The 26,386-nt window shown below is 44.1% G+C and overlaps 3 protein-coding genes across 13 annotated transcripts in view; 2 read left to right on the forward strand and 1 right to left on the reverse strand.

Annotated features, from left to right (window-relative positions):
- The window catches only part of LOC135102177 (multiple epidermal growth factor-like domains protein 6), a 193,586-nt gene that overhangs the window by 102,835 nt on the left and 64,365 nt on the right, over positions 1 to 26,386 (reverse strand). For 9 of the 11 annotated variants that reach the window (XM_064006984.1, XM_064006981.1, XM_064006982.1 and 6 more), the window contains one exon: positions 18,395 to 18,448. The exons of the other annotated variants lie outside the window; for them this stretch is intronic. In XM_064006984.1, the coding sequence (XP_063863054.1) occupies positions 18,395 to 18,448 (54 nt within the window). The remainder of the gene's footprint in view (positions 1 to 18,394; positions 18,449 to 26,386) is intronic. 11 annotated transcript variants of the gene reach the window in all.
- On the forward strand, positions 3,268 to 8,471 carry LOC135102173 (uncharacterized). The gene is made up of 4 exons (XM_064006970.1): positions 3,268 to 3,749; positions 3,850 to 3,945; positions 4,028 to 4,111; positions 4,212 to 8,471. Exons 1-4 carry the CDS (start codon positions 3,566 to 3,568, stop codon positions 7,952 to 7,954), a joined length of 4,107 nt encoding a protein of 1,368 aa, XP_063863040.1. The 5' UTR covers positions 3,268 to 3,565; the 3' UTR covers positions 7,955 to 8,471.
- LOC135102174 (uncharacterized) lies at positions 14,663 to 15,989 on the forward strand. Its single transcript, XM_064006971.1, has 2 exons — positions 14,663 to 14,810; positions 14,985 to 15,989. The coding sequence occupies exons 1-2, from the start codon at positions 14,771 to 14,773 to the stop codon at positions 15,488 to 15,490; spliced, it is 546 nt and encodes a 181-aa protein (XP_063863041.1). The 5' UTR covers positions 14,663 to 14,770; the 3' UTR covers positions 15,491 to 15,989.

Raw genomic sequence — 26,386 nt, forward strand, 5'->3', positions numbered from 1 at the left:
CCATTTTAAATTGTACCTAATTTCCCTATGGTCAATGTTACCTAGCTGTCCTTCACCCTCTACCTACGTGACTGCTTATTCCCTGTTAGTAAGAATTAAATCTAGAATATTATTCCCCCTTGTGGGTTCTACGACTACCTGTTTTAAAAAATTATCCTGAATTACCTTATAAAATTCTGCTTCCTTCTTACCCACCATCAGACTCCAGTCGATATTCCTAAAATTAAAATCTCCTACCACACATACCTGACTGTACCTGCCTGCTCTATTTATTTCCTGCCACAGTGAGGTGTTAATTTCCTTTGTACTGGTCGGTGATCTGTACACTACTCCCACTACTGTACATTGCTGTACTACTACTGCTTTCCTATCTGTTTTAAATCTACTGTTAATACAATACTGTAATGTGTCCCTAACGTATAACGCGACGCCTCCTCCTCTCCTGTTTTCCCTATCTTTATAGAACAATGTATAACCATCTATCTTGACCTCTGGATTAAATACTTTTCCTCACATATCTAACCAAGTTTCAGTTAAAGCAATGATATCAAATTTCTCTACACACACTATTCTTCTAAGCAAGTCTATTTTATTCAAAATACTGCTACATTTTGTGTGGTAAATACTTCAGCTATTTCTCATCTTCCCTGAGCTAGCTACCCTTCTAGATTTAACTAATTTCTCCTATGTTTACTCCTCACAACACCTTCTTCCCACAACCCTTTCCCGTATATGAAGTAAGTTATGGCAAATAATTGGCGCATTTTGTGCGCTCGAGCTCGATTGTAGTGATGAGGCGATAGTTGTGCGAGTTGCGAGGCAGAAACCTTCGCCCACATGCCGATAAATCGAAATATGCAAAAGTAGTTGTGAAATTGCCACCAGGGTCGCCTATCCTTATATGGCAAGCCATGACGGCCCCCCATTTCATGGGGGCCGTCATGGCTTGCCATATAAGGATAGGCGACCCTGGCGGCAATTACCCGGGAGTGGCGATCCATTTCAAGATAGAGACCCTGGCTGTAAATAGGGTGTTGGGGGATGGGAGAGGGGAGGGGGGAGGGGGGGAGGGGGGAGGATGGGGTTCCCGCCCCCACCCCCAGGAGCGACTCTGATGGCATGCCATATTGCGAGTGTGGACCTTATCAAGTTGCAATGGGGAAACCTGACAGCAATTTTCCGTAGACTTCAGTGGCAGTCCATGTCAGGATGGAGGCCCAGGCTGTAGATTAGTGGGGGTTGGGAAGGGGGTGATTCATGACGACGACATCAGGGGGGTGGGTGGGGGGGGGAGGGAGGGGGGAGGGACGCTGACGGCGACACTGACGGAGAAGAGGTGAGGGGGCGTGCGTCCTTATGCTTCGGCGACGATGGAATGACTAATGAATCAATGATGGTGGGTGGAAAATAATTGAGTGAAAGGAGGGGGGAGGGGAGGGTGTGGACTGGCGGCCAGACGTGGAAGTCGCCACACACACGCGTGGCTAGGGGACTGTGACGGCAATGCCGTGTAGGTCGCCCTTTCACGTCCCCCCCACCCCCAACCCACCCACCCAGGGGCGACTCTGACGGCAAGCCATATTGCGATGGTGATCCTGATAGCAATTTTCCATAGACCCATGCTTGGGAAGAGGGGGGTGATTCACGACGGCAAACACCAAGGGGGGGGGGGGGAGGGGGAAGGGGGGGGAGCGGGACGGTGACGGCGACACTGACGGAGAGGTGGGGGGAGGCGTGCGTCCTTATCCTTCGGCGACGATGGAATGACTAAATGAATCAATGATGGTGGGTGGAAAATAATTGAGTGAAAAGGGGGTGGAGGGGGGGAGGGGAGGTGGGGGTGGGGGGGGGGACTGGCGGCCAGACGTGGCAGCCGCCCGCCACACACGCGTGATTAGGGGGACTCTGACGGCGCATGCCATAGAAGTCGCCCTTTCCCTTTCATTCACGGAATCCTGGAGGGTGGGATGACTGAGTGTTGCCATCACGCGTTCCCTCCGACATCTCAATACATCCCCTATGGTCAAGGTCGTCGCGACAGCCTCACGAGGTTCCGTTACCTGTCCATCCTTTTTACCTGGAGGAAGCGTCTGTGACGGCCAGGGCGGAGCGGCGGCCTCTTCCACTTTCACCGACCGCCAGCGGCATGGCTGACGTAATACTTATGTCGGATGGCGGTCTTATTACTATCATTATTATTATTATTATTATTATTATTATTATTATTATTATTATTATTATTATTACTATTATTATTATTATTATAGCCGACACGTGCTCCCTCCGATATCTCAGTACATTCCCCTATGGTCAAGGTCGTCGCGACTATCCACGCCGTACCGCCATAATCTCCAGTCTGCCGACGTATATATGTCATGAAAAGGTAAAGTTTAAAGTCAGTCTGTTAGTTGACAGGGTTTAAAAAACATGTCATTGAGAGATAGTGACGATATATACGTATACCTATCTTCTCTTGCAGGTGGTAGGTCATTTCCCAACAACACAACAACAGAATTTGAAAACAGAATCTTACCCATTCATTTAGACACCGGCAGGGATTATGAAGTCGGCCTGTGTAATATTTTATTCCCTAAATATTTCTACTGCATTACGGAAGGGGATCCAAATTCTAGTATATCGTTCTATGGTCGGGTTAAGCAGTCAGACTTTGATATGTATGAATATAATATGTATACCTATCTACCGGAAAGGAATATCATCTCCAATTTTACCGATAAGAACATACCGGCCATAACTAAGGCGATTAATGGACAGATAGTGAGAGAACTTCAAGCAATCTTGAATGACTCCTTTAAGATCTATTTCCCTTACTCGGATATCATTTATTATGACCACGACTTGGAGCGGGTCGTTGTGAATAACGCGATTGTCCCTCCTAATGACGATCGTATTTACAGTGATATAAGTATAAAATTTGCATCGCATATAGCTCGCATTCTGGGTTTCAATCCAAATTTTCGCTACACCGTCTACTTTCAAAGATCTGGCGATGTCATTTTATCTTCCAGCGCGAGCGAAGCTTCCTCCTCATTACCCATAAAATTATTCGCTCAATACGTACCGCGAGCTGATGCAGGGACGGATTATATGTACGTTTATACCGACATCATTTCTCCCTCGCGATTTGGTAACCAACTAGTTAATATATTAGACGTCATACCACTCCCCGGCGACAGCACCAGTAAAGGTGCGAATTCAGTTACGTATAAACCACTTTCTGTATCAACTATAGAGAGTGTAGCTATCAAAATTGCTAATCAAAGAGGCAAACCTATTCAGTTTGAAGATGGGGAAAACAGTGTTACTTGCGTGTTACATATAAGACCACGTTAACTTTGCGTCTCGGACGTAAAGTTTTGAAGAGAATCGATCAAGGTGGGATAATGGGTGGAGTGGAGGATAATGAAACAGGCAGGTGTTGCCTACTTCCGAGGCAAGTCACGCACCTCGCGACCATCTGCGCGGGAAGCTTCAGTGTTTCCCCGCGCGGCATGGCGGCCGGGACAAAGTGTTGACAATGTTATAGAAAAAAAAGAAAAGAAAAATGGGTGTTCATTGTGGAACAGCAGAGGCGCGGCTTTTATGTGAAGTGTGTGGGAGATGGCACACTAATCCATCCTGTCCCTCATGTGTGGAAGACCAGTGTGATTTATGCGAGCGGTGTGGACTTCTGTTTCCACATCCACCGCCAGAACACACCTGCGAAGTTGGCAATCCTGCTTCTTCTGGTAAGCATTATTACTTATTTTGGCGGGAATGTATAATAATAAAGATGAAATGACTGTCAATCTTTACAAGTTTGAGCTCTGAGCACATCTTCCTGTACAGGCTCACACTCGATTGAGGTTGGACAGAACGGCGGCGTAGAAGGCCCACGTCGGCGGACGTCACAAGGCGACATCCCACGCGGAGGCGGGGGAAGAGGTGAGAAAAAAAAAAAATACTACAAATAATAAAGCAATAAATACGGTGCTGCCGACACTACTAATATTCTTTTTTTTTTAAGACTCGCCACGGCCGGGACCGAGTGGATTATCGGGGAACGTATTCAATTCTTCCGAGACTTCAAGTCCTTCACTACCTACACAAGGTAAATATCAATTCAATAATAATAATAATAATAATAAAAATAATAATAATAATAATAATAATAATAAACTGTCGCTGCTACTTCTATTTTTTCTTCCCAGACACGCCACAAGCGGAGGCGGACCACGATGAGTGCAGCATGGCGGGAGAGTCGGCGGATGCAGACCTTGACGAGCGCGGGATGCCGGAAGAACCGCGGTTAATTGACTCGAGGGAAAATTTTATGAGGAGCTTCACCAGACATCAATATGACATACCTGATCATGTAAGCAGAGATCCACTCGGTCTACTTACCGAATACAGGGAGTTCTTTATACGGGAAATTAGATCATATTTCACGTCACACGGCTCGCCATTCCCCCCCACCCTGAAAATATTTTCACACATTTCTCTGTTACTAGTGAAATTCTCTACCTTAGGGGAGGATGAACATCGAGTCATTCATATTGCTTTTAGAGCACGACTGATCACCTATCAAGATGTGTCTGACCTTGTTGATTTATGGATCCATCAGCTGAACAGTCGGCTGGAAAGCCTTACCAGCGAGACTGAAGGATCTGGTTTTATCATTTCAAGAGTACAGAATTTTTTCATCAATTATTGCTTGCACGTCGCATGTAGTGGCATAGGAGATTATGTTGCTTATCCTAGAGGCGTGCGAGGAGGGAATGAAATTTTCAATCCTGATGGCCGACATTCATCCTGTGTTATTCAGTGTTTGGCGGCTTTCAGACTTCATGCTCGAGGTGTACCTTGGAAAAGAATTCCAAAAATATTACGGAGACGGCATGGCGGAGAGAAATACGTCACGCGCGGAAAAGTAGACAGTCCAGTGACTTGGGAGAACTTGAGTCAGTTAGAAAGGTTAAATCGCCTGTCTCTGGACGTTTATACACTGACAAAAAGCGGTGAGATATACTATTTAACATTATCAAGAAAAGGCTCGCGGAAGTATAAAACTGTAGTCTCACTCCTTTTACTAGGTGGAAAACATATGACGCTCATTAAAGACGTGGAGAAGCTGCACCGGAAATTGACGAGAAGCAGCCCCACCCCAGAGGGTCATCAGTTTTGCAAAGTATGTTTCAGCTCAGTTCCCAAGTCTGTCAGTTTGAGCGATCACGAGTGTCACTGCGACTTCACTCAAACTCTTCTCTTTCCAGGTGACGGTGAAAAAGTAAAATTTAAAAATTTTGCCTACACCTATCAGCCTGCATACTTAGCATTTTTTGATTTTGAAACTATGATAAAACCTAAGGAGAATAGGAGTGTGATAGCTGAACATGACCCAATTGGTTACTCGTATCTCATCATCAATAGGCATGGAGATGTCGTGGAAAAGAGAAGTTATTTCGGTGAAGATCCCGTGAATAATTTCATTGATAGCCTATCCAATGCTTGGGGAATCATCAAGGAAAGTGTAGTTAGCTATCCAATTAGCATGTCTGCGGAGGATGAAGCCCACTTCAAACGTCAGCGTCACTGCGAGCTCTGCCATCAACCCTTTAATGTGAAAACCCCACCTCATAAACATCACGACCACTCATTACCACAAAATAATTACAAGGGGGCTTTGTGCGCGCGATGCAACCTCCAGTGTCGTGACATGAGGAAATATCTCATCACTCTGGCACATAATATGAGCTTTGACGTCTCCTTAATCATAAAAGACCTTCACTTGCCAGAGTCGCACGTGGACATCCTTGCCAAGTCAGAATCGCATTTATTGAAAGTAAGGATTAAGGAATTGCAGTTTCAGGACACGCTTTCCATTATGAATGCTGGCCTCGGTCATCTCGCTCAGAGTCACGTGCAGGCGGGCTATAGCACGCGTTACGCCCAGGAAATGGTGAATTACCTCCCCGAGGATGTAAGGCGTGTAATTTGCACTCAAAAACAGTTTCTTTGTTATGAGTACATCACCGACCTTGGCCGCTTAGAAGATCGACAATTGCCACCTCGTGAGGCATTTTATGACACGCTCAAGGGGAAGGCTCTGCCACCTGGAGAATATGAACACGCTCAAAGCGTGTGGAGTATGACATCCTGCCGCACTTTAGGCGATTACATAAGACTGTATTGTGAGATTGATGTGGGATTATTAGCCGACACATATCTCAAATATAGATCATACCTGCATGAATTTTATGGGCTGGACGTGGCACATTACGTGTCACTGTCTTCTTATGCTTATGACGCTTTTTTAAAGTCGACAGGCGTTCAACTTGATCCACCTTACGATCCTAACATGTATCACCTGATCAAAAGAAATGTACGAGGAGGCTTTGTAACTTGCGTCAGGCCACACCTGCAGTCAAACCACGAACCCGACGGCGGACCCGGCACCTATGTGTTCTATCTGGACTATAATTCATTATATGCAAGCGTTATGTGTTCCCCCCTGCCTATGGGTGACATCAAAAAGCTTTCTCAGTCAGAGATGGATGATTTTTTTGAAGTTGGCATCCAGAATCATGCGACAGATGGCGACGTCGGTTACTGGCTGCATTTAGACAGCTGTGACGTTTCCCCCGACGTAGCTCGGATCACGGACGAGTTCCCTCTGTGCCTCGCACACATGACTATTACAGAAGATGACATCTCACCGTACAGTAAAAGACTGTTAGAAGCTGAGGGTCGTAAGCTGGGGAGGAAAAATCGTAAACTCGTGGCCAGTCATAAGGGACTGAAAGATCATCTCATCAGTCTGGAATTGCTGCAACTTTTACTCTCACTTGGACTGGAAATACAATGTGTTCATGCTATATATAGGTTCAGACAGGCTCCATACCTGAAACCTTTCATAGAAAGGAACGTCGCTCAGCGTAAAAATGAGACGTGCGCCATTAAAAATCGCATTTGCAAACTGATGTCAAACGCAGTTTATGGTAGATCCATGTTATCTGAAGTGAAGTATGGCCTCCAGCAGAAATTAGTGACAAAAAGAAAGACTTTCCTGAAGTATGCAAGAAATCCATCCTTTAAAAGGGTCCACCAATTAGGCGAGGACCGAGTCATATGTGTCAACAGTAAGAATACGATTAAAATCAGGCAGCCAAATTACTTGGGATACCATATTTTAGAAGTGGCAAAGAAGTACATGTACAACTTTTGGTATCGTGTCATCAAAGCTAATTATGGGGAGAGAGCTAAATTAGCTTATGAAGATACTGACAGTTTCATTTTCAGTCTGCACATACCTACAAACTTAAATGATGAACTGAAACATGGACCCATGGCAAATTTTCTCGACACCAGTAACTTTGCTTCAGATCACCCGTGTTTTAATGGGGAGCGGAAGGGTCAACTAGGCTTGTTGAAATCTGAAACCGGATCCACGCTCATCAAAGAGGCGATTATATTAAAGCCAAAGATGTATTCGCTGCTGTTGGAAGATGACAAGCAAGTATCTCGAGGTAAAGGCATTCCAACTCACCTTCAGCAAAATATATTGCATCAGCAGTATAGGGAAACACTTAATAATGTCGCATGTGGGATGGTGGATTGCTATAATATTAGGAATGTGAAAGGACAAATTTGTACCACTCGTATGCGAAAGCGAACGTTGTCACATTTTGACGACAAGCGCTTTCACGTCGATGGCTATACCTCAAGGGCGTATTATCACCCCGACAATGATCCGCGGGAAAGAGATGTGGAGAATGAGATGGAAGAGGAGGTGGCGGTGGATGTGGGGGAGGTGGAGGTGGATGAGGAAGAGGAGGAGGAGGAGGAGGAGGAGGAGGAGGAGGAGGAAGAGGGGGAGGAAGAGGGGGAGGATGGGGTAATGAGTGGTCTGTGGCGTGATCGGGAGAGACTTTCCGCGGCATTATTCACATCATGATTAAGGGGTAGAGAAAGAGAGGACGCAGCTGCTAGCAGACACCCTTCATGTAATGTAAAAAAACATTTGCTCTGACCACGTAGGCTAAGGAAGAGGGGGAGGTGGAGGATGGGTTGTGTCGTGATCGGGAGTGGCCTTCCATGACATTATTCACGTCATAATTAAGGGGTGGAGAGAGACCGCGGCCGCCAGCAGCTGCCATTCATGTAATGTAAGAACATTTGTTTTGAGTATGGAGTTAAGGAGAGGAATGAGGAGATTGTTCATGTACTGTAAGGACATTTGTACTGCCCACGTGGGGATAAGGAGGATGAGGAGGAGGAGGTAATGTAAGAACATTTGTACTTAGGTTAAGGAGAGGGGGGAGAAGGGGGGGAGGTTGAGGAAGAGGTGTGGGTCGGGGGAGATCCACGTCATAATTAGAAGGCAGGGATGAGGATGCAGCTGGGAGGTTAGTTATGCTGTTACCTACATGACCATGTAAATAAAGGTTAAGTAATAAATACTGTAAACATATCGTAGAGTCTTTTAGTAACCCTCTGAACTTAACATGGACAAGACATTTAGCGAAGAGATGCTGAATCTCTTCAGATATCCTGCACGCATAATTATTGCAGGTTATACAAATTCCGGCAAAACACACCTCTGCAATAAAATTATAGAGAAATATCAGCATGGATTTAACAGAATTATCATTTGTGGCGTCTCATCGCATTCGCTGCAGCAGAATTCCCCTTTTAAAGATAAGGTCGAAGTGCATGAGAAAATTATTGATCCCGTGATGGATGATAACAGTCCATACGCCGACCCGCAAACGCACACACTCCTGATATTAGATGACAATTTCCTCACGGCTGGCAATTCTCAAACGATAGCAGAGGCTTTCACCAAAGGGAGACATAAAAATTTGTCAGTTATAATGATAGCACAGAATGTCTTTTTCCCCGGAAAGTATGCTAGAACGATAACTTTAAATGCCTCACATTACATTCTTATGAAAAACAGAGATATATATCAAATTGAATGTCTGGGCAGGCAACTTTATGGAAGGGAGCGCGCCAAACACTTTGTGGAAATTTATAAAAATGTCGTGCTTAGACGAGATCACGGTTATTTGTTGTGTGATTTATCCCCGAACGCACCCGAAGAAATTCAACTGCGCACGAATATTGTGGATGAGTCACCCTGTGAGAAAGTCTATCTGCTATGAACGCCGTTTTGGACGAACTTTACCGGGATATGACGAATCCTGCGGCTTTAGGAGGTGTGCAAGCACTCTACAGAGAGGGGAAGAAAAGGGATAAGAATCTAACACTCCGCGATGTGAGGGCATTTCTGCAGGGCAACCGCACTTATACGCTTCACAAGCCGACACTGAAACGTTTTCCGCGACGAAAAATTCTCGCTCCTAAACCGTCCGTCATTTTAACTTGCGATTTGGCCGATTTTGCGAGGCTGCACAGACACAATGGCGGCGTCCGATACATCATGTTTTGCCTGGACGTTTTCAGCAGATACTTGAAAGTGGCAACGCTGACAAGTAAATCCGGACACAGTAGCCTGCAAGCGCTGAAAAAAGTTCTAGAGTCGGGGAGTTTTACAGGCGTGTCGCGTCTTTTTACCGATCAGGGATCCGAATTTTATAATCAAGCAGTGAAAAAATATCTAACTTTGAAAGGTATTACCTTGTATTCCAATTACTCGCGTGAAACAAAGGCGAGTTTGGCAGAAAGGGTCATCCGAACCATAAAGACAAAAATATATAAATATCTCACGCAGAACAACACACTGACGTATATTAACGTCTTGCCCACCCTAATAAATACGTACAATCACACCCCACACCGCGGTTTGGGCGGCAACCAAACGCCGGCTCAGGTTCACCGCCTCCGCGAGCTGTCACAAGTCAGGAAGCAATTTAAACGAATGTATTTAAATCGGCCAAGGGGAAAGAAAGTTGTCAGTCATAAATTAGACGTGGGAGACATTGTACGCTTGCAACGTGCTTCCCGAACGCAATTTAAATTCAATAAGGGTTATACCGTCAACAATACCGAGGAGCTTTTTAAGATAAGTCGTGTGGATTACTCACATAAAATCCCTATTTATTTCATAAGGGATTTGGCGGGGGAGGACGTGACCGGCGCTTTCTACAGGGAAGAATTAATCAAGTCCTCTCTTCCCTCACATTACCAGGTCGATATATTACGATCGAAGGTCGAGCGAGGTAAGAGAAAGTACTTCGTCCACTGGCGTGGGTACCCAGATAAATTTGACAGCTGGATAGATGCGGACGACTTAGTATAAGATATGGATGAGGAAAAACCATTGATATTGAAGTACAAGGATTTGGTTTTTCTCCTCTCGCACGTCACCCCTAAATTGCGGAAGCAGGTCTTGCAAAGTTTGAATAAGCGCGAAGTCAATTGCATCTCGGAAATATTCGCCAACTTTTTGAAGAGACGCCTGACGGACGACGATACCATCATTAACCGCCTGAAAAAATTCAAGAGTGATATTCGCACTGTAGCCTTGAAGAAGACGCCCGTGTACAAGAAGAAAGCGATTCTAATCTCCAAACGAGGTGGTAACATATTGGCCGCGTTACTCCCGATAGCCGTGTCGGCAATAACAAGTTTACTACAGAGATGAAAGAATATTGTTTAGTTCCCGTCTCAGTTGCCGAGAGGTGTAAGTTTAAACCGACCGACAGCGCAACTCAGCACCGATTCACGTCAAAACAAGTCAAGAAAAAAAAAAAAACTTCACTACCGCTACCGGCCGCCGCCCTCCCCGACGCCGCCACCGTGACGCCACCACCACGCGCACCTGTCAATCCACCCTTGGATGATTTGATTCGAGTTGCCGTTCCTCCTTCCTTTAGAGAATATGGTTTATCTCTCTTGAAATTATTGGAGGGTAAACCTGGGATTTCATGGGATGAGCGCGGTAACTTACTTCCACCATTTTCTGGCATAAGCGTGTTTGATCTCATACGAGTACTCGGTCACGAAAAGGGGGCCGCGAAAAGACTTTCACCCGATAAGCGTCCATTATTATCACTGCTACTTCGCATGGCGCAACTCCCCGCGGATGCCATCAGAAATACGACTCAACGAAGTAAACTGATAGGTGGCGGGGTCGGTGACATCTGGGAAGCATATTAAATGAGAAAGCTCCCCATCTTACTCTGTAAACGAGTAAGTACATCAATAATACATGAGAGCACGTGTTAGGCGCGTCAGGGGTGCAGGCCCACGGATGGATAATTGATGAGGGTTATGGTCAAAAAAAAGGTTCACCCCCCCCTAACCCACATCCCCTAATAAATAATATGTTCCCCGCCCTCCATCCCTTCCCACCAACAAAGGAAAAAAAAAATAACACCTGCGTCAATTTGAATGAATAAATTCTACTACGCAGAAGGTGTAATATTGACCAATACGTGTGAATAAAGGTCTGCGATGACACATTTCCCCCTCACTCCCCTCACAGAGGGTTCAACGTGTGGATCAGCCCTCCAATTACTCGTCAAGATGAAGGTGGTCGAGGGCAAGCTGACCGATGGCATCTTCCGCGACCGCCGCTGTTATATCATTTATTCAGTAAATGCCGTCTCCACCGAACCGAGTGGGATTGCGCGGGATCTCAAAACGATTTACCCATACGAGAATACACATGCAGCTAGAAAGAGACTCTACTCGCTTCATCGGGCCACGGCAGACACGAGAGATGACCCAGGACGTATCATTATCCACGCGCCTCCCACAGGAAGCGTAAATCTCCCTCACCTGGTGGCCTGCGTGACTCAGTATGGTTGGGGCGAGGCCGTCGAGGGAAACGAGAAGGCGCGACAGGCAATCGCGACGTCGAAGGATTTGCCTTACGTGGAAGGACTCAAGATGGATACAAGCGTGAATCGACGTCAACACTTCCAGAATTGCCTGAAAAAGATTGCCCTGCTAGCCATGGCGAACGCTGAAGTAGAGCAAATTATTATCCCGGAAGGACTGGGATGTAGAGGTCGCTGCCAGGATGAGTGGAAGAATAATTACCTGCCTATGGTGGAAGGGCTGGCGCAGCGACTTCAACCTTTTGGAGTTGAAACTATTCTGGTGAGGAAGTCTGAATAACTATATCATGTAAATTTTAAAATAAAGTTGATGTGTGTTTGACAAATCGAGTATAAATGTATTCCTTAATTGGGGTGACCGTTATTATTTATTTTGATCATGGCGGGAGCAGCATATCAGACAGAAATAAATAGCTGGTGATTATGCTCGACGTCTTATTCATGACGTGACAACCATCATGACGAGAGCGTTCACACCTCCCACTCGAGCGGAATACGACTTGCTTTTTACGCAAAGCAAAGGTGGAGGTTTAGACGACATCCGGGTTTTTATTCCACCCCATTCAAGAAGAGGTGGCGGTCTATTTTCCGTTTTGAGTGGCTTTGCTAAAAGAGCAATTCCCTTTCTCATGCGCACTGTAGCACCCGAAGCGCTCCAAATGGGAAAAGGTTTATTAACAGATGTTTTAGAAGGGAAGCGACTTCGCGAATCATTAAGAAATAGAGGTGTTGCAGCCGTGAAGGGTGTGGGGGAAAGGATAGTTCGAGGCGGACGAGTAATGAAAAAGAGGAAAGTTGGAGTCGGAAAAAAAAAAAAAGAGAAAACCACCAACCAGGCAACTGAAAAGAAAGACTTGCTATAAAGCAGATATCTTCAATATTTAGCTTAGTCGCAAAGATGACTCATTACGGTCCGGATGTGCAGGGTGGAGCGACCTCCACCCCCCTGAGCAATTATCTGACGGCCGTGAGTGAGAACTTTCCGCGGGTGAATCGCTTGCATACCATCGAATCGTCAGTCGCTGCGAGGGGAAAGTTGGACGTATTACCCGTTAATTTAGACGCAAATGCTAATAATCATGCGGGGATCAACGATCCTTACATTGAATTTAGACTGCCTGGTATTCCAGGGCAATTTTTGGATCTATCAACGCTGTCTCTAGAATTGCGAGTTAGCGCGACGAAGGCAGACGGCGCGCCACTAGACGATGACGATCACGTCGTTTTTAGTAATGGTTTGAATAATACGATGTTTAAGTCATGCGCTTGTTATTTTAACGAACAGCTTGTGGAGTCATCCTCTTTGTTCAACTATCACGCCTTCATTAAAATGATTACAACAATCCCTCAGGATAAAATTGACTCTATCGGTCGCGTCGCCTTCTACCACCGCGATTATGATGGATCAAAAGGCATAATCAATAAATTTGATGAAGACTATTTCACGGGAGGGAATAAAGACGAGAAACAAATGATGAAAGATTGTAAAACGCACGGCATTTCGATGACTGCGCCTTTGTTTTCGGATATATCAAGTCTGGACGCTTATCTGCTTGACTCTGTTGATGTGAGAATTCGATTAGAATTGGCTAACAAAACATGGATTCTTAATTCACACCAAGATGCCAGCAGTTTCAAATTTAAGCTCGAGATGGCTAAGTTATGGGTTGACCGCGTCACGCCACATCCGCCCGCCTTAGAATCGTTAAATAACTCCTTGACTCGAAATCCAATGCAATACACTTTTAATAGAACGCTCAATAAAACGTATGTGTTAGCCGCCAATCAAACGTCTTTGATTGCCGAATTACCTTTCGCGCAAATCATACCTCAAAATTTGACCATGGCAATAGTTGATATGGACAGCTTACAAGGCGTAATTGATAAGAATGGTTTATATTTTCAACACGCCGATCTGTCACATGTACATATCACCGTGAACGGGGCGACCATTTATAACGTTCGCAGCTCTTTCCCGCATCACGCGTCAAAATTGTTTTACACGACCCTTGAGTCACTAGGATTGGACACGCGTAATTCCCTAACATTTGATGCATTTAATAAAGGTCGGACAGTATGTTTCTTTAACTTTGTGACGGAGGACGTGCACAATGCCATCCCTCTGGATAAATCAGGAAATCTAAGAATTAATCTGTCGTTTGCCAAGGGACGTAATCACAACCGCGTCATAATGTTTTTCGCCGACACTACTGGCGTCATAGAAATTGATCATTATCGTCACGTTCGCTGCATTGTCCGCGCATAAGCCGTCATGAATGCACGTGAAATACAGGCCGGTCTAGCAGGCATCTTGGGCGATCGAGTTTATTTTTTTAGGCTGTCACGATCATCGCCATGTGACAGATCTGATAAATCTTGCCAGAAAACAGGTGAAGCCATGCGTTTTCATTCTAAATACATTGAGTGACTCAAAGACCATGGGCCACTGGATTACTGTTTATCTTAATTTTCAAAGTCAGACCATAGGCTATTACGATAGCTATAACTTGCATCCCAAATACAATTCCGCTGTCTTACATCATTTTATGCAAACTTGTCCACATATGAAAATTAGCACATTAAATTATCGACTTCAGGGGTTGAATTCCCTCGTGTGTGGCATTTATTGCATGTTCTTTTGCCTTCTACTGAGTTGGCATACATTAAAACGTGCAATGTGCATTATTCACGCCACCTTCAAAAAGCATCAATATCTATATAATGACAAAAAAATTACTCATATGGCATACGTAATATTTCGTAATATGCCGCATTGCATGCCTACGTTTTGCCCAGCCGGCAGCCGGGCGAGATGTCGTAACATCTGTAAAGCGGTAATAAGGTAGATTGGGGGGTGGGGTGGGGGTGGGAAAGGGGGTCAATATGGGGTAATTGCTGACGGATAAGCGTCACTTCGCCATCACCTCTCAACCCAGTCGGACGTCGAAGCCTCATCTCCAAGAATGGAGCAAGCTAACAAACATTTCATCTTGAGAACTGCGGGTGAGTACGCCATTACCTTGCACGGCATCTGACATCTTCACCATTGTAAATTACATTAACGTTCTTTGCCAATGAATAAGAAGAGGGAGAGTGGGAGGGGAAATAAAAACTTTTCCATTGTTCTCATCGTTTTTTTTTTTTTTTTTTTTTTTTTTTTTTTTTTGTCTGTTACAGAACGCATCTCTTTCCGCTTTGATATCTATCTGGGCGATGCTGGGGGTAAGCGAAGCCGTGCTGACCATGAGGATGTCAATGTGGAGAAAATGTCAGAACCTGCAAAGAAGAAATTGATCTTTAGTGATGACGACATGTCGCCACTGCCGGCCAGCCCACCTCCTGACGCTCCATCAGGACAGGAGTCGCAACAGCAGCAGCCGGCATCGCAGTCGATTCCGCCACCTCAGGAGTCGCTGATGCCACCTCCGACCGAAGCACAGCCGCAACGGTCAGATGAGTCGACAGTAGGCGGCAAAGAGGGTCAGGAGGCGAAGAAGAAGTCGCAGGAAAACAGAAAAAAAAAAAATATTCCCCCTAACACGCCAGAGGACGACAGCACACCAAAACTCCCCGTTGCTCCAGCCGCCCCTCGTAAGAAGCTGGTTCCTAGAGTTATTAAAACTACGCCCGTCATTGACAGCGATGACGATGATCTCTTCGCCTTCAATTCGCAAATGTTTTGAATGAAAGAGATGTATTTGCCCTAATAAGCAATGAGCTGTATTTGTCCTAATAAAAATAAAATGTTCCATCGACTCTGCATAACCTTTCTAATAATAATAATAATAATAATAATATTAATAATAATAATAATAATAATAAGGTGACCATCCGGCATAAGTATTACGTCAGCCCACGCCGCTGGTGGTCGGTGAAAGTGGAAGAGGCCGCCGCTCCGCCCTGGCCGTCACAGACGCTTTCTCCAGGTAAAAAGGATGGACAGGTAACGGGATCTCGTGCGGCAGTCGCGACGACCTTGACCATAGGGGATGTATTGAGATGTCGGAGGGAACGCGTGATGGCAACACTCAGTCACCCCACCCTCCAGGATTCCGTGAATGAAAGGGAAAGGGCGACTTCTATGGCAAGCGCCGTCAGAGTCCCCCTAATCACGCGTGTGTGGCGGGCGGCTGCCACGTCTGGCCGCCAGTCCCCCCCCACCCCCACCTCCCCTCCCCCCCTCCACCCCCTTTTCACTCAATTATTTTCCACCCACCATCATGGATTCATTTAGTCATTCCATCGTCGCCGAAGGATAAGGACGCACGCCTCCCCCCACCTCTCCGTCAGTGTCGCCGTCACCGTCCCGCTCCCCCCCCTTCCCCCTCCCCCCCCTTGGTGTTTGCCGTCGTGAATCACCCCCCTCTTCCCAAGCATGGGTCTATGGAAAATTGCTATCAGGATCACCATCGCAATATGGCTTGCCGTCAGAGTCGCCCCTGGGTGGGTGGGTTGGGGGTGGGGGGGACGTGAAAGGGCGACCTACACGGCATTGCCGTCACAGTCCCCTAGCCACGCGTGTGTGTGGCGACTTCCACGTCTGGCCGCCAGTCCACACCCTCCCCCCTCCCCCTCCTTTCACTCAATTATTTTCCACCCACCATCATTGATTCATTTAGTCATTCCATCGTCGCCGAAGCATAAGGACGCACGCCCCCTCACCTCTTCTCCGTCAGTGTCGCCGTCAGCGTCCCTCCCCCCTCCCTCCCCCCCCACCCCCCTGATGTCGTCGTCATGAATCACCCCTTCCCAACCCCCACTAATCTACAGCCTGGGCCTCCATCCTGACATGGACTGCCACTGAAGTCTACGGAAAATTGCTGTCAGGTTTCCCCATTGCAACTTGATAAGGTCCACACTCGCAATATGGCATGCCATCAGAGTCGCTCCTGGGGGTGGGGGCGGGAACCCCATCCTCCCCCCTCCCCCCTCCCCCCTCCCCTCTCCCATCCCCCAACACCCCTATTTACAGCCAGGGTCTCTATCTTGAAATGGATCGCCACTCCCGGGTAATTGCCGCCAGGGTCGCCTATCCTTATATGGCAAGCCATGACGGCCCCCATGAAATGGGGGGCCGTCATGGCTTGCCATATAAGGATAGGCGACCCTGGTGGCAATTTCACAACTACTTGCAAAATACAGCAAAAAAAGGTGAGTCTGACGAAGAAATTAAATAAAATAACAAAGATACGACTTCAAAAGTTACCAAGAAGTGTTTCCGAAAATGAAATCAAAACTTTTATATACGATGGACATCAAAATGTGCTCCTGGCCAAATCATCGTTGTGCCCTCCAGGGCCAGGCGGGAGCGGTGGGGTGTACAGATGTGCGGTAACAAAAATAGAGCCCCCTCGCTCCGCTACGGGAATGATCCCTCCAAAGATATTAAATACGTTACTAAATGATTAAGAAAATCATAAATTATCTTTCATTCGCTGACAAGGAAAATAAAAACGTGAGGAAAACTAATATTTTCAGAAATCTACAACGACGAGCCTCTAAAAAAAGGGAGACAAATAGTGTGGGCCGGCTCTAGTCATCAAGGCCCACGTCACCTTGACTTTTCAAGGCGACAATCAACACACACAGAGACAAATAAGAACACTTCACAGAACTATACAAGCTTTCCTCTCTTTGATTTTACTTGAATAAAGCTACAACAAAGGTTATGACGCTAAAAAGTTACCTTAGGTTAAGAAAATATAAATATCTTTTCTCCATAGAAGGAGAGTTGTTTTTTTTTTTTTTACGTGGAAACCAAATTCACACTAAATGAAATGTGTTACAGTAATACTTTCCAAGGACACTTTATCATAACGTGCAAAATATTATTAATCTACATAACGGTAAAACACACTAAAGGATAAATAGACATACAAACTAGAAGATCTGATATTTGTTACCTAAAAAAGACCTCAAGTTAGGTCATACATACGTACATACAAAAAAAAAAATATATATATATATATATATATATATATATATATATATATATATATATATATATATATATATATATATATATATATATATATATATATATATATATATATATATATATATATATATATATATATATATATATATATATATATATATATATATATATATATATATATAAAACCAACGCAAAAATGACAGCTAATTGTTAGGTTTCAATTGAATCTCTAAGTAAATATTTATACCAAAAAGATGACACCATTATAGAAAACATATGATTTCGTATCCTTCTTTTCTCTATGCATTCATTAAAATAAGCACACGAAGACTGAAATACAAAAATTATAGTTTTGAAAAAGATTCTCGGTTAATCCTCAAAGGACTTTTTTCCCTGTAAGATGTTGCAATGAACATTATAGACTAAGGAAGGCAGAAACATGGGAGACAAAAACAAGGCATTGGAAAAAGGTTTAAACTAATCCTTCAATGGATAACACTACTGACACGATACCATGGAAGCACATCCTTTCTTTCCTTCACAGATTCGTGGGAAGCTGACAGGAGAAAGGCAGGCAACAGGTTTCCGTTGAAATTTAAAAAAAAATTCCAAAATAGAGGGCACATGATGTAATGAAGCAGGTACTCACTTTCCTCCTGCATGTGTTGGGAGTGTTCACCGCGGCACCACCTGCCATCCTTTCCTGAAAATATCAAAACATCCACATAAAAAAGTGATGCAGCTTCACTATTCTAAAAAGAGCTAAAAATGAAGCATCATAAACAGAACCACCAGAAATCATTTACTGCATGAGTTAACAACATACACATGAACAAAAGAGGAAAGAATAAATACTGAACAAAAACACGAAATGTCATAAATAAAACGTGTCAAATTCCTCCAAGCAAGAACACATGGATACATGGAAAACAACACTGAAAACAGAACACACTTCAAACGCTGAGAATGTTAAATATGCACAACAGCTGCAACAAAATAAAACGAACAAACACCATTACATATATAACAAGATCAAATAAGAAAATAAAAAGAAGCAAAAATAATAAATGTAAAGCTTGCCAACATTCAGCGGTGTCTAGAATATGAAGGTGGTAGTTAAGTGAGACTGAAGAGGAGGAGCACAAGTCATGCTGCGATTGATGCATGAAGGCAATCAAGGGAGAGAGTCGCACAGAGGAGGCGGGACGCAAGGCGCCTTCAGGCCAGTCACTGCTGGTGTCCCTCGCCTCCCCTTCCTGCCTCGCTGCGAGGTGAAGGGGCCACTACCACCGCTGCCTCAACACTTACACTACCTTTGCGTCTCAACACTGAAATGCTTCAATGAATGGGAATGAACGGGAAAGTAATGGTCACTTAGAATTGCTTATAACAAGTACATGTTACTAAGTGTTTTAAATCAATCTGTCTGTCTGCGTCTGTCTGTTTATCTCTGCCTCACATGTTCACTATAATGCTCTGTAAGAATGAGCATCCCAATCTCTGTTGCTTTGTTGCAGCGCATCTATTTGTATTAATGTTGTGTGTGTGTGTGTGTGTGTGTGTGTCTGTGTGTGTGTGTGTGTGTGTGTGTGTGTGTGTGTGTGTGTGTGTGTGTGTGTGTGTGTGTGTGTGTGTGTGTGTGTGTGTGTGTGTGTGTGTGTGTGTGTGTGTGTGTGGTGTAACATTACGAGTGGAACAATATTTACGAGTATGGGTCAGTAGGTCTGTCTTCTGGTATATTTAGTAGTTTTAGGAAATCAATGACAACTACGTATTGTGCACGAAAAATGGCATACCGTAAATACGAGGCCATGAGAGAAAAATATAGTTAGGTCACTATGTTTGCATTTTCTTCGCTTACAGTAATTGTTATCACGAAAGAATATATGAGTAACGGAAGAGGCATACGTTTATATTGTGCAAACATTATGCTGTATTAATATCCCACTGACTAATTCAGTTAGACTTTTGGTTAAGTACTCACTGCAGGGCACGATAAACTATTTATTAAAGTATTTTACAAAAAAATTGTGCAAATATATTCATTGGAATGAAATATTCCAGTTTCTGCCGCTATTTAAAACTACTTTGTCCATGTCTGTGCCTGCCCGCACATCCATCTGTCCCTCTGTCTATTTGTCTGTCTGTCTGTCTGCTTCCTTGCCTTCTATTTTTGCCTGCCTGCCTGTCTGCCTGCTTCTTTGCCTGCCTATCCTCTTCAAGTTAGCCTGACTATTTCCCTGTCACCCTGTCTGTCTGCCTGCTTTCTTTCTTTCTTTTTTGTATGTCCATCCACCTCTTTCCCCGCCCGTTAGTCTGTCTGCCTCCTTGCTTGCTTGCTTGCTTGCTTGCTTGCTTGCTTGCTTGCTTGCCTCCCTGCCTGTCTGTTTGACCGTCTGCCTTCCTGCCTATCTGCCCCCCCTCTCTCTCTCTCTCTCTCTCTCTCTCTCTCTCTCTCTCTCTCTCTCTCTCTCTCTCTCTCTCTCTCTCTCTCTCTCTCTCTCTCTGATGTTTATCTAAACAAGTCAAAACATTATTTAAACCACTACTACGAAATACCAAGGTACTTGAAGGCTTGTCTGTAAGTGATATCAGTGTGAACAGGTTACATCACGCTCCTATACAATCATGATTTACGCAGCACACCCTCCATAGTAGGTTGGCAGGCACTTCCCACACGTTAAGGAGTCCTTCTTCATTTCGCTCTCTAATTTAAACTTCTTTATACAAATGAAATTAAACTTCGGGATTTAAATGGTCACTTTCTTTCTTATCGCATAAACAAAAATGTGCTGGACAAATATAACGAAAATATTTATATTAAAAAAAACAATAATAATATTCGAGCCACACTCCACAGTAACGAAAGCTTTCATAGATATAGGAACACATTGCAAAGATCGCACTGAAATATTATTTATCACCGTACAACTACCATACCTAATTCCCGGGAGCAGACTCATGCAGGATAGAAAAAGATGAAACACCAACAAATACTGGTAGAGAGTCATGAGAACATGGCAATTCATCAACGAACTCCCGAGAGAGAGAGAGAGAGAGAGAGAGAGAGAGAGAGAGAGAGAGAGAGAGAGAGAGAGAGAGAGAGAGAGAGAGAGAGAGAGATATATATATATATATATATATATATATATATATATATATATATATATATATATATATATATATATATATATATATATATATATATATCAGAGAGAAGGAAGGATAAAATGAAAAACAGGAATATAAGGGTGACGGAAGGCAGACAGGCAGGCACTCAGGGAGGTAGGAAGGAAGGAAGGAAGGAAGGAAGGAAGGAAGGAAGGAAGGAAGGAAGGAAGGAAGGAAGGAAGGAAGGAAAAAGACAAAAACAAGTATCAATATAATAAACATAATAAATAATAATAAATAATAAACAAAAATAATGACAGGGAGATACATTACATTGCACGTGTATCTAAGAGTGAACATTACTCACGGCTCACCAGCACTCCCCGGCACACAGCTAATCCTGGCGCTAGTGAGGGTCTGAGGAGGAAAGACGCTTACTTTCCCTTGGCTTACAAACGAAAGCGTGCTCTACCGTACCTCCCATCAGGAAGCCACGCTAATTGGGTATTAAAAGATGGAGTATGCTTTTCAGTATTTCTATTTCAGGAGCACCGCCACTAGAACAACTAATTGCTTACTGTCCAAGGCAGGTACAGAGAGAGAGAGAGAGAGAGAGAGAGAGAGAGAGAGAGAGAGAGAGAGAGAGAGAGAGAGAGAGAGAGAGAGAGAGAGAGAGAGAGAGAGAGAGACAGAGACAGAGAGAGAGAGAGAGAGAGAGAGAGAGAGAGAGAGAGAGAGAGAGAGAGAGAGAGAGAGAGAAATTTCCACGGCAAAGTAGAGATAACGAGGAGATAACGACTGCATTTTCTATATGTACCTAAACCTGCAATTCATTACGTGTATCAGAATGTCTTCTTGCAAAGGAAACTACTCCCAGCCTCCCACTCTCTCCTGTTCTGGCACCTGATCCCCGCTGACGCCAGGCATGTTGTGCGTTACCCAACTAATTATTAGCAGTGCTCTCTCTCTCTCTCTCTCTCTCTCTCTCTCTCTCTCTCTCTCTCTCTCTCTCTCTCTCTCTCTCTCTCTCTCTCTCTGTCTCTCTCCCTCTCTCTCTGTCTCTCTCCCTCTCTCTCTGTCTCTCTCCCTCTCTCTCTGTCTCTCTCCCTCTCTCTCTCTCTCTCTCTCTCTCTCTCTTATGTCTATAAACTATAGGCTTGAGCATTCTGGAATACCGTTGAATATATATATATATATATATATATATATATATATATATATATATATATATATATATATATATATATATATATATATATATATATATATATATATATATATATATATATATATATATATATATATAGTCTTTTTACTCTGACAGGCGATGCTACTGTTACGACGACGACGATGAGAACGAGGACGACGACGATTAGAGGCACAGCACGAACGATGGCAAAAACAGCAGTGGTGACTTTTGTAAAGTTTAGCACCAGCAGCAGCAGCAGCAGCAGCAGCAGCAACAACAGCAGAAGCCGCAGCAGCACCAGCAGTAGCACCGGCAGCAGCAACTGCAGCAGCAGCAGCAGTAACAGCAGCAGCAACAACAACATTAGCAACAGCAACAACGGCAGTGGCAGCGGCAGCAGCAGCAGCAGCAGCAGCAGCAGCAGCAGCAGCAGCAGTAGTAGTAGTAGTAGTAGTAGTAGTAGTAGTAGTAGTAGTAGTAGTAGTAGTAGTAGCAGCAGCAGCAGCAGCAGCAGAAGAAGTTGTTCTGGTAGTTATTGTTGAAGGAAGTAAAAGCAGCAATACCAACAAGAGCAGCAAGAACAGCGAGGACAACAGCAGCAGCAGCACCAGCTTCAGCAGCACCAGCAGCAGCAGCAGCAGCAAAAGCAGCATTTTAAGTGTAATAATCTCCAACAGATAAAAACACGCGGTGAGAAGTAACACGAGGCATCCTGGACAAACACCTGTCCACCTCGCCCCTGCAGGAGCACCTCACCGGCCAGTGTTCTTTCAGTGTTAATTCACATCTCAGTCCTTTATGTATTGTTGTGCCGGCGAGGCAAGACGCCTTGAGGAGCGCCACGCGCCAGACATTCCTTCCCGGGCTGGTTTTCAACCTACGTCTGTCTTCACTTGTTAAATATAAATGTGTAGCAAGAAATACAATTACCGTCTTTCCTTCGGTATTTAAAACTATTAATGTCTTTATACATTTGGCATCCTTTAATCCATGCTTCCATTTTTGGCATTATTTTGGTTTCCTGCTGTAGTTTGTACGTTCATTATAAGAGTGAAATATACTCTCAAGTGTGAAAAATTGCGATATCTCTAAACACAGCCTGGGAGACTGGGAAGTGTAGGGAGGTGCTGCACACTCACCTCCCATGCTCCCCAGGGCCAGTCAGTTAGGTGATTACTTATCTGTAAGTCAGTCAGGTTGGTTGTTTTTGGAGTTGCCAGGGTCAGTCAGTCAGGGTCAGTCCAGGGAAGTGCTACGCACTCACCTTGCCGAGATCAGAAGGGTGGTGGTGGTGGTGGTCTGTACAGTTGGAGTTGCTCTTTGGAGTTGGTAGGATGAGTCAGATTGGTGGTCAAAGTCAAACTGGGAGACTGGGAAGGGTAGGGAGGTGCTGCACACTCACCTCCCGTGCTTCCCAGGTGGGGTGGTGGTCTTTGGGGTTGTCAGGGTCAGTCAGTTGGTATTGTTGGGAGTAGTTGGGTATTGTTGATTGCCAGACTCAGTCAGTTGGGAGTAGGAGTTTTATTGTTTTTGTTTTATTTACTTATTTTTTCATTTATCTTTTTTTTATTACTTTTATTATTTTTTATACCTATATATATTTTATTATTTTTGGTCTGGCAGTCCGTAGACTTGGGGAGAGAAGGGAAGTGCTGTGCACTCACCTCCATTGCTCTCCCGAGGTCCGAGGTGGTAAGGAGGTTTTTATTTATTTTTATTTATTTATTTATTTATCTTTATTTATTTATTTATTTTATTTTATTTTATTTATTTTTTTTTGCGTGGTAGGTTAGGAGACAAGGGAAGTGCTATGCACTCAACTTAATTCTTTATTTTTTCTTTTCTATCTTTTGCCGGAGACAAGGGAAGTGCTATGCACTCGCCTTAATTCTTTATCTATTTTTTTTTCTATCTTTTGCCTGGTAGGTTGGAAGAGAAGGGAAGTGCTATGCACTCACCTTTATATTTCTTATTCTGTTAGGTTAAGAGAAGAGAAGTGCTATGCACTTACCTTTATTTATTTATTTTTCTTTTTTGTTTTTTTTATTTTTTTTTGTTTTTATTATTTTTTGCCTGGTAGTCCGTAGACTTGCCAGGGTTAGGTAGGGGAGAGAAGGGAAGCGCTGTGCACTCACCTCCCTTGCTCTCCCGGGGGCCGGTAAGGCGGTGCCTTCCTCCCCTGGGGAGGGGTAGGGAGGTGCTGCGCACTCACCTCCCCTCCTCCCCGTGGGCAGTTCCATCACACATGGTGATGGAGGGATGCTCTTTCAAGGTTTTTGTGAGTTCCGAGAGGGGGGTTCGAACCTACGCGCCCCTCACTTCCCTCACGCCAAACTCAAAGTGCATCACTCTACCCACTGGGCCACGAGGGCCCTTTTTCTTTTTTTTAAAGTTGGTCTATTTCCCCATCTTCCCCATCTTTTTTGTAAAGTTGCTCTATTTAACCACCTTATGTTCACGCCAGTATGTATTAAAGAATTATGATGTCAATTATTTTCATGACGTTATTTATTTATTGTATTTTGTATGGGATATGACCGCTGGCATCCCACACACACTGGGTTCCCAAGACTGTCACTACGCCATGAAACCCCAACGGTAAACAAGATATATTTGAACACATCATTTCCCTTCCTGTGTTCATGCAGCACCAAAAGTTCAATAAGAAAAACTGCTGCTCATTCTAATGTGAACGTTCATCCCACAGTGATAATTAGACAACTGTTGACTTGTGGGAGTATGTCGTGGAGTACAAATAGCAGTAGGTAAGATCAGAGAACTTTACAGAGGCAGGAATTCCTTGGTTATGGAGCAGCCTTCTGGAACCCTCCCCTGTGCTGCACCACCACCACCACCACCGACAACAACAACAATAACAACACACCATTACACCTGTCCATCCTGCAGCACATGCAAAAAAACATGCAGTAAAAAAACCCAAAGTTGATATTATTCCACTTTAGAATTTACCAAATATTACACGATGTGTACTGAGCACTGGGCTAGAGCGGACTACTGGAGTGGCGATCTGTGTATACAAGTGCCGCGTACTTCGTCAGTCCTTCGCCTGGGCCAAAAAACGGAAACGAATTCAAAGAATTCAATTCCAGTGTGAGAATACCGACAGTGGAAGAGAGTTACTTGTAACGGTATGTGCTAGGCAACTAGGCCTAAGGCCATACTGCTCCCGACGCCTCATCTGAAACCTGACCCCAATCCAATGTACACTAACTGAGATTGGTGGGTTCAGGAGTGAATGCAAAAATACTAACAACACATTATGAAAACGTTCTTGGCACAAAGAAGTGGCCGTGTTCATGACGTGTACCATATACCTACGTCCCTACTTCATAACCATGGGGAAGGACTTTCGCTCTGCAGGCATTATGTTATTGTAGCAGCAATGTCATAACAAGCTAATCGTTATTATTCCACACACTTGACCTTTGCTGAATATCATTTAAGTATTTTTTTTCACATATAAAATTAATCAATGAGTGCACGCGGGCCACACTAAATCAACTGGCGCGCGGGCCTACAGTTCAATGACACTGCTCTAGACATTTTTCTTTCCCACTCGACATAAATATAAACAACCAGAACGATCGCTTTTGGGGGATGGAAAACGAGTTTACCAATGACTCATCATAACAAAATATACGGTACTACCATAGACAGCACCCTATCAACGTACTCCTGGCTTGTTCATGAACACAGGTAGCTGTTGATAGGAAGCCTTAAATTACATCAGCCGCTTAAAAAAAAAAAAAAAAAAAAAAAAAAAAAAAAAAAAAAAAAAAAAAACACGCCAGAGTTCAGCCGTGGACTCGCGCGTCATCAGCATCATCACCCAGTTGATTTGTCCAATTTTCCCTTATTGTTATTCAATAGCAATAAGAGAAAATGGGAAAAACTGCAAGGATAACCATGGTAACAGAAGGAAAATAAAGGAAAACATACGTGCACTCGACAACTTGAAAAAAAAAGTTTTGTCTTAGGTGGCGGTGAACAAACTTACCATATTAAATAAACTTATGGCCAAATAGAGCATATATAAGCAACATATTAAAAAAAAATAATAATAATAATAATGTAATTCATGGCAAACTAGATATCCTTAGACCAAATGCAAGAAAAAGCCAAAAATTGTGTTTTGGCCTAAAAAAGGCAAATCTGGCAGTCCTGATCTCCGACAACGTGACGTCATGCGCGGAAAATTGAAAAAAAAAAAAGTGTAACAAAAGTGGGCTTGCTGGGTTCTCTATACTGTGCCTGGCGCTTTCAAGAGAGGCATCAGTCAATCAGGCTCCGGCTACCATGCGACTCCTATAAGAGTGCACT

The sequence above is a fragment of the Scylla paramamosain genome, chromosome 7 (assembly GCF_035594125.1).
Source record: "Scylla paramamosain isolate STU-SP2022 chromosome 7, ASM3559412v1, whole genome shotgun sequence".
Classification (NCBI taxonomy): Eukaryota; Metazoa; Arthropoda; class Malacostraca; order Decapoda; family Portunidae; genus Scylla; species Scylla paramamosain.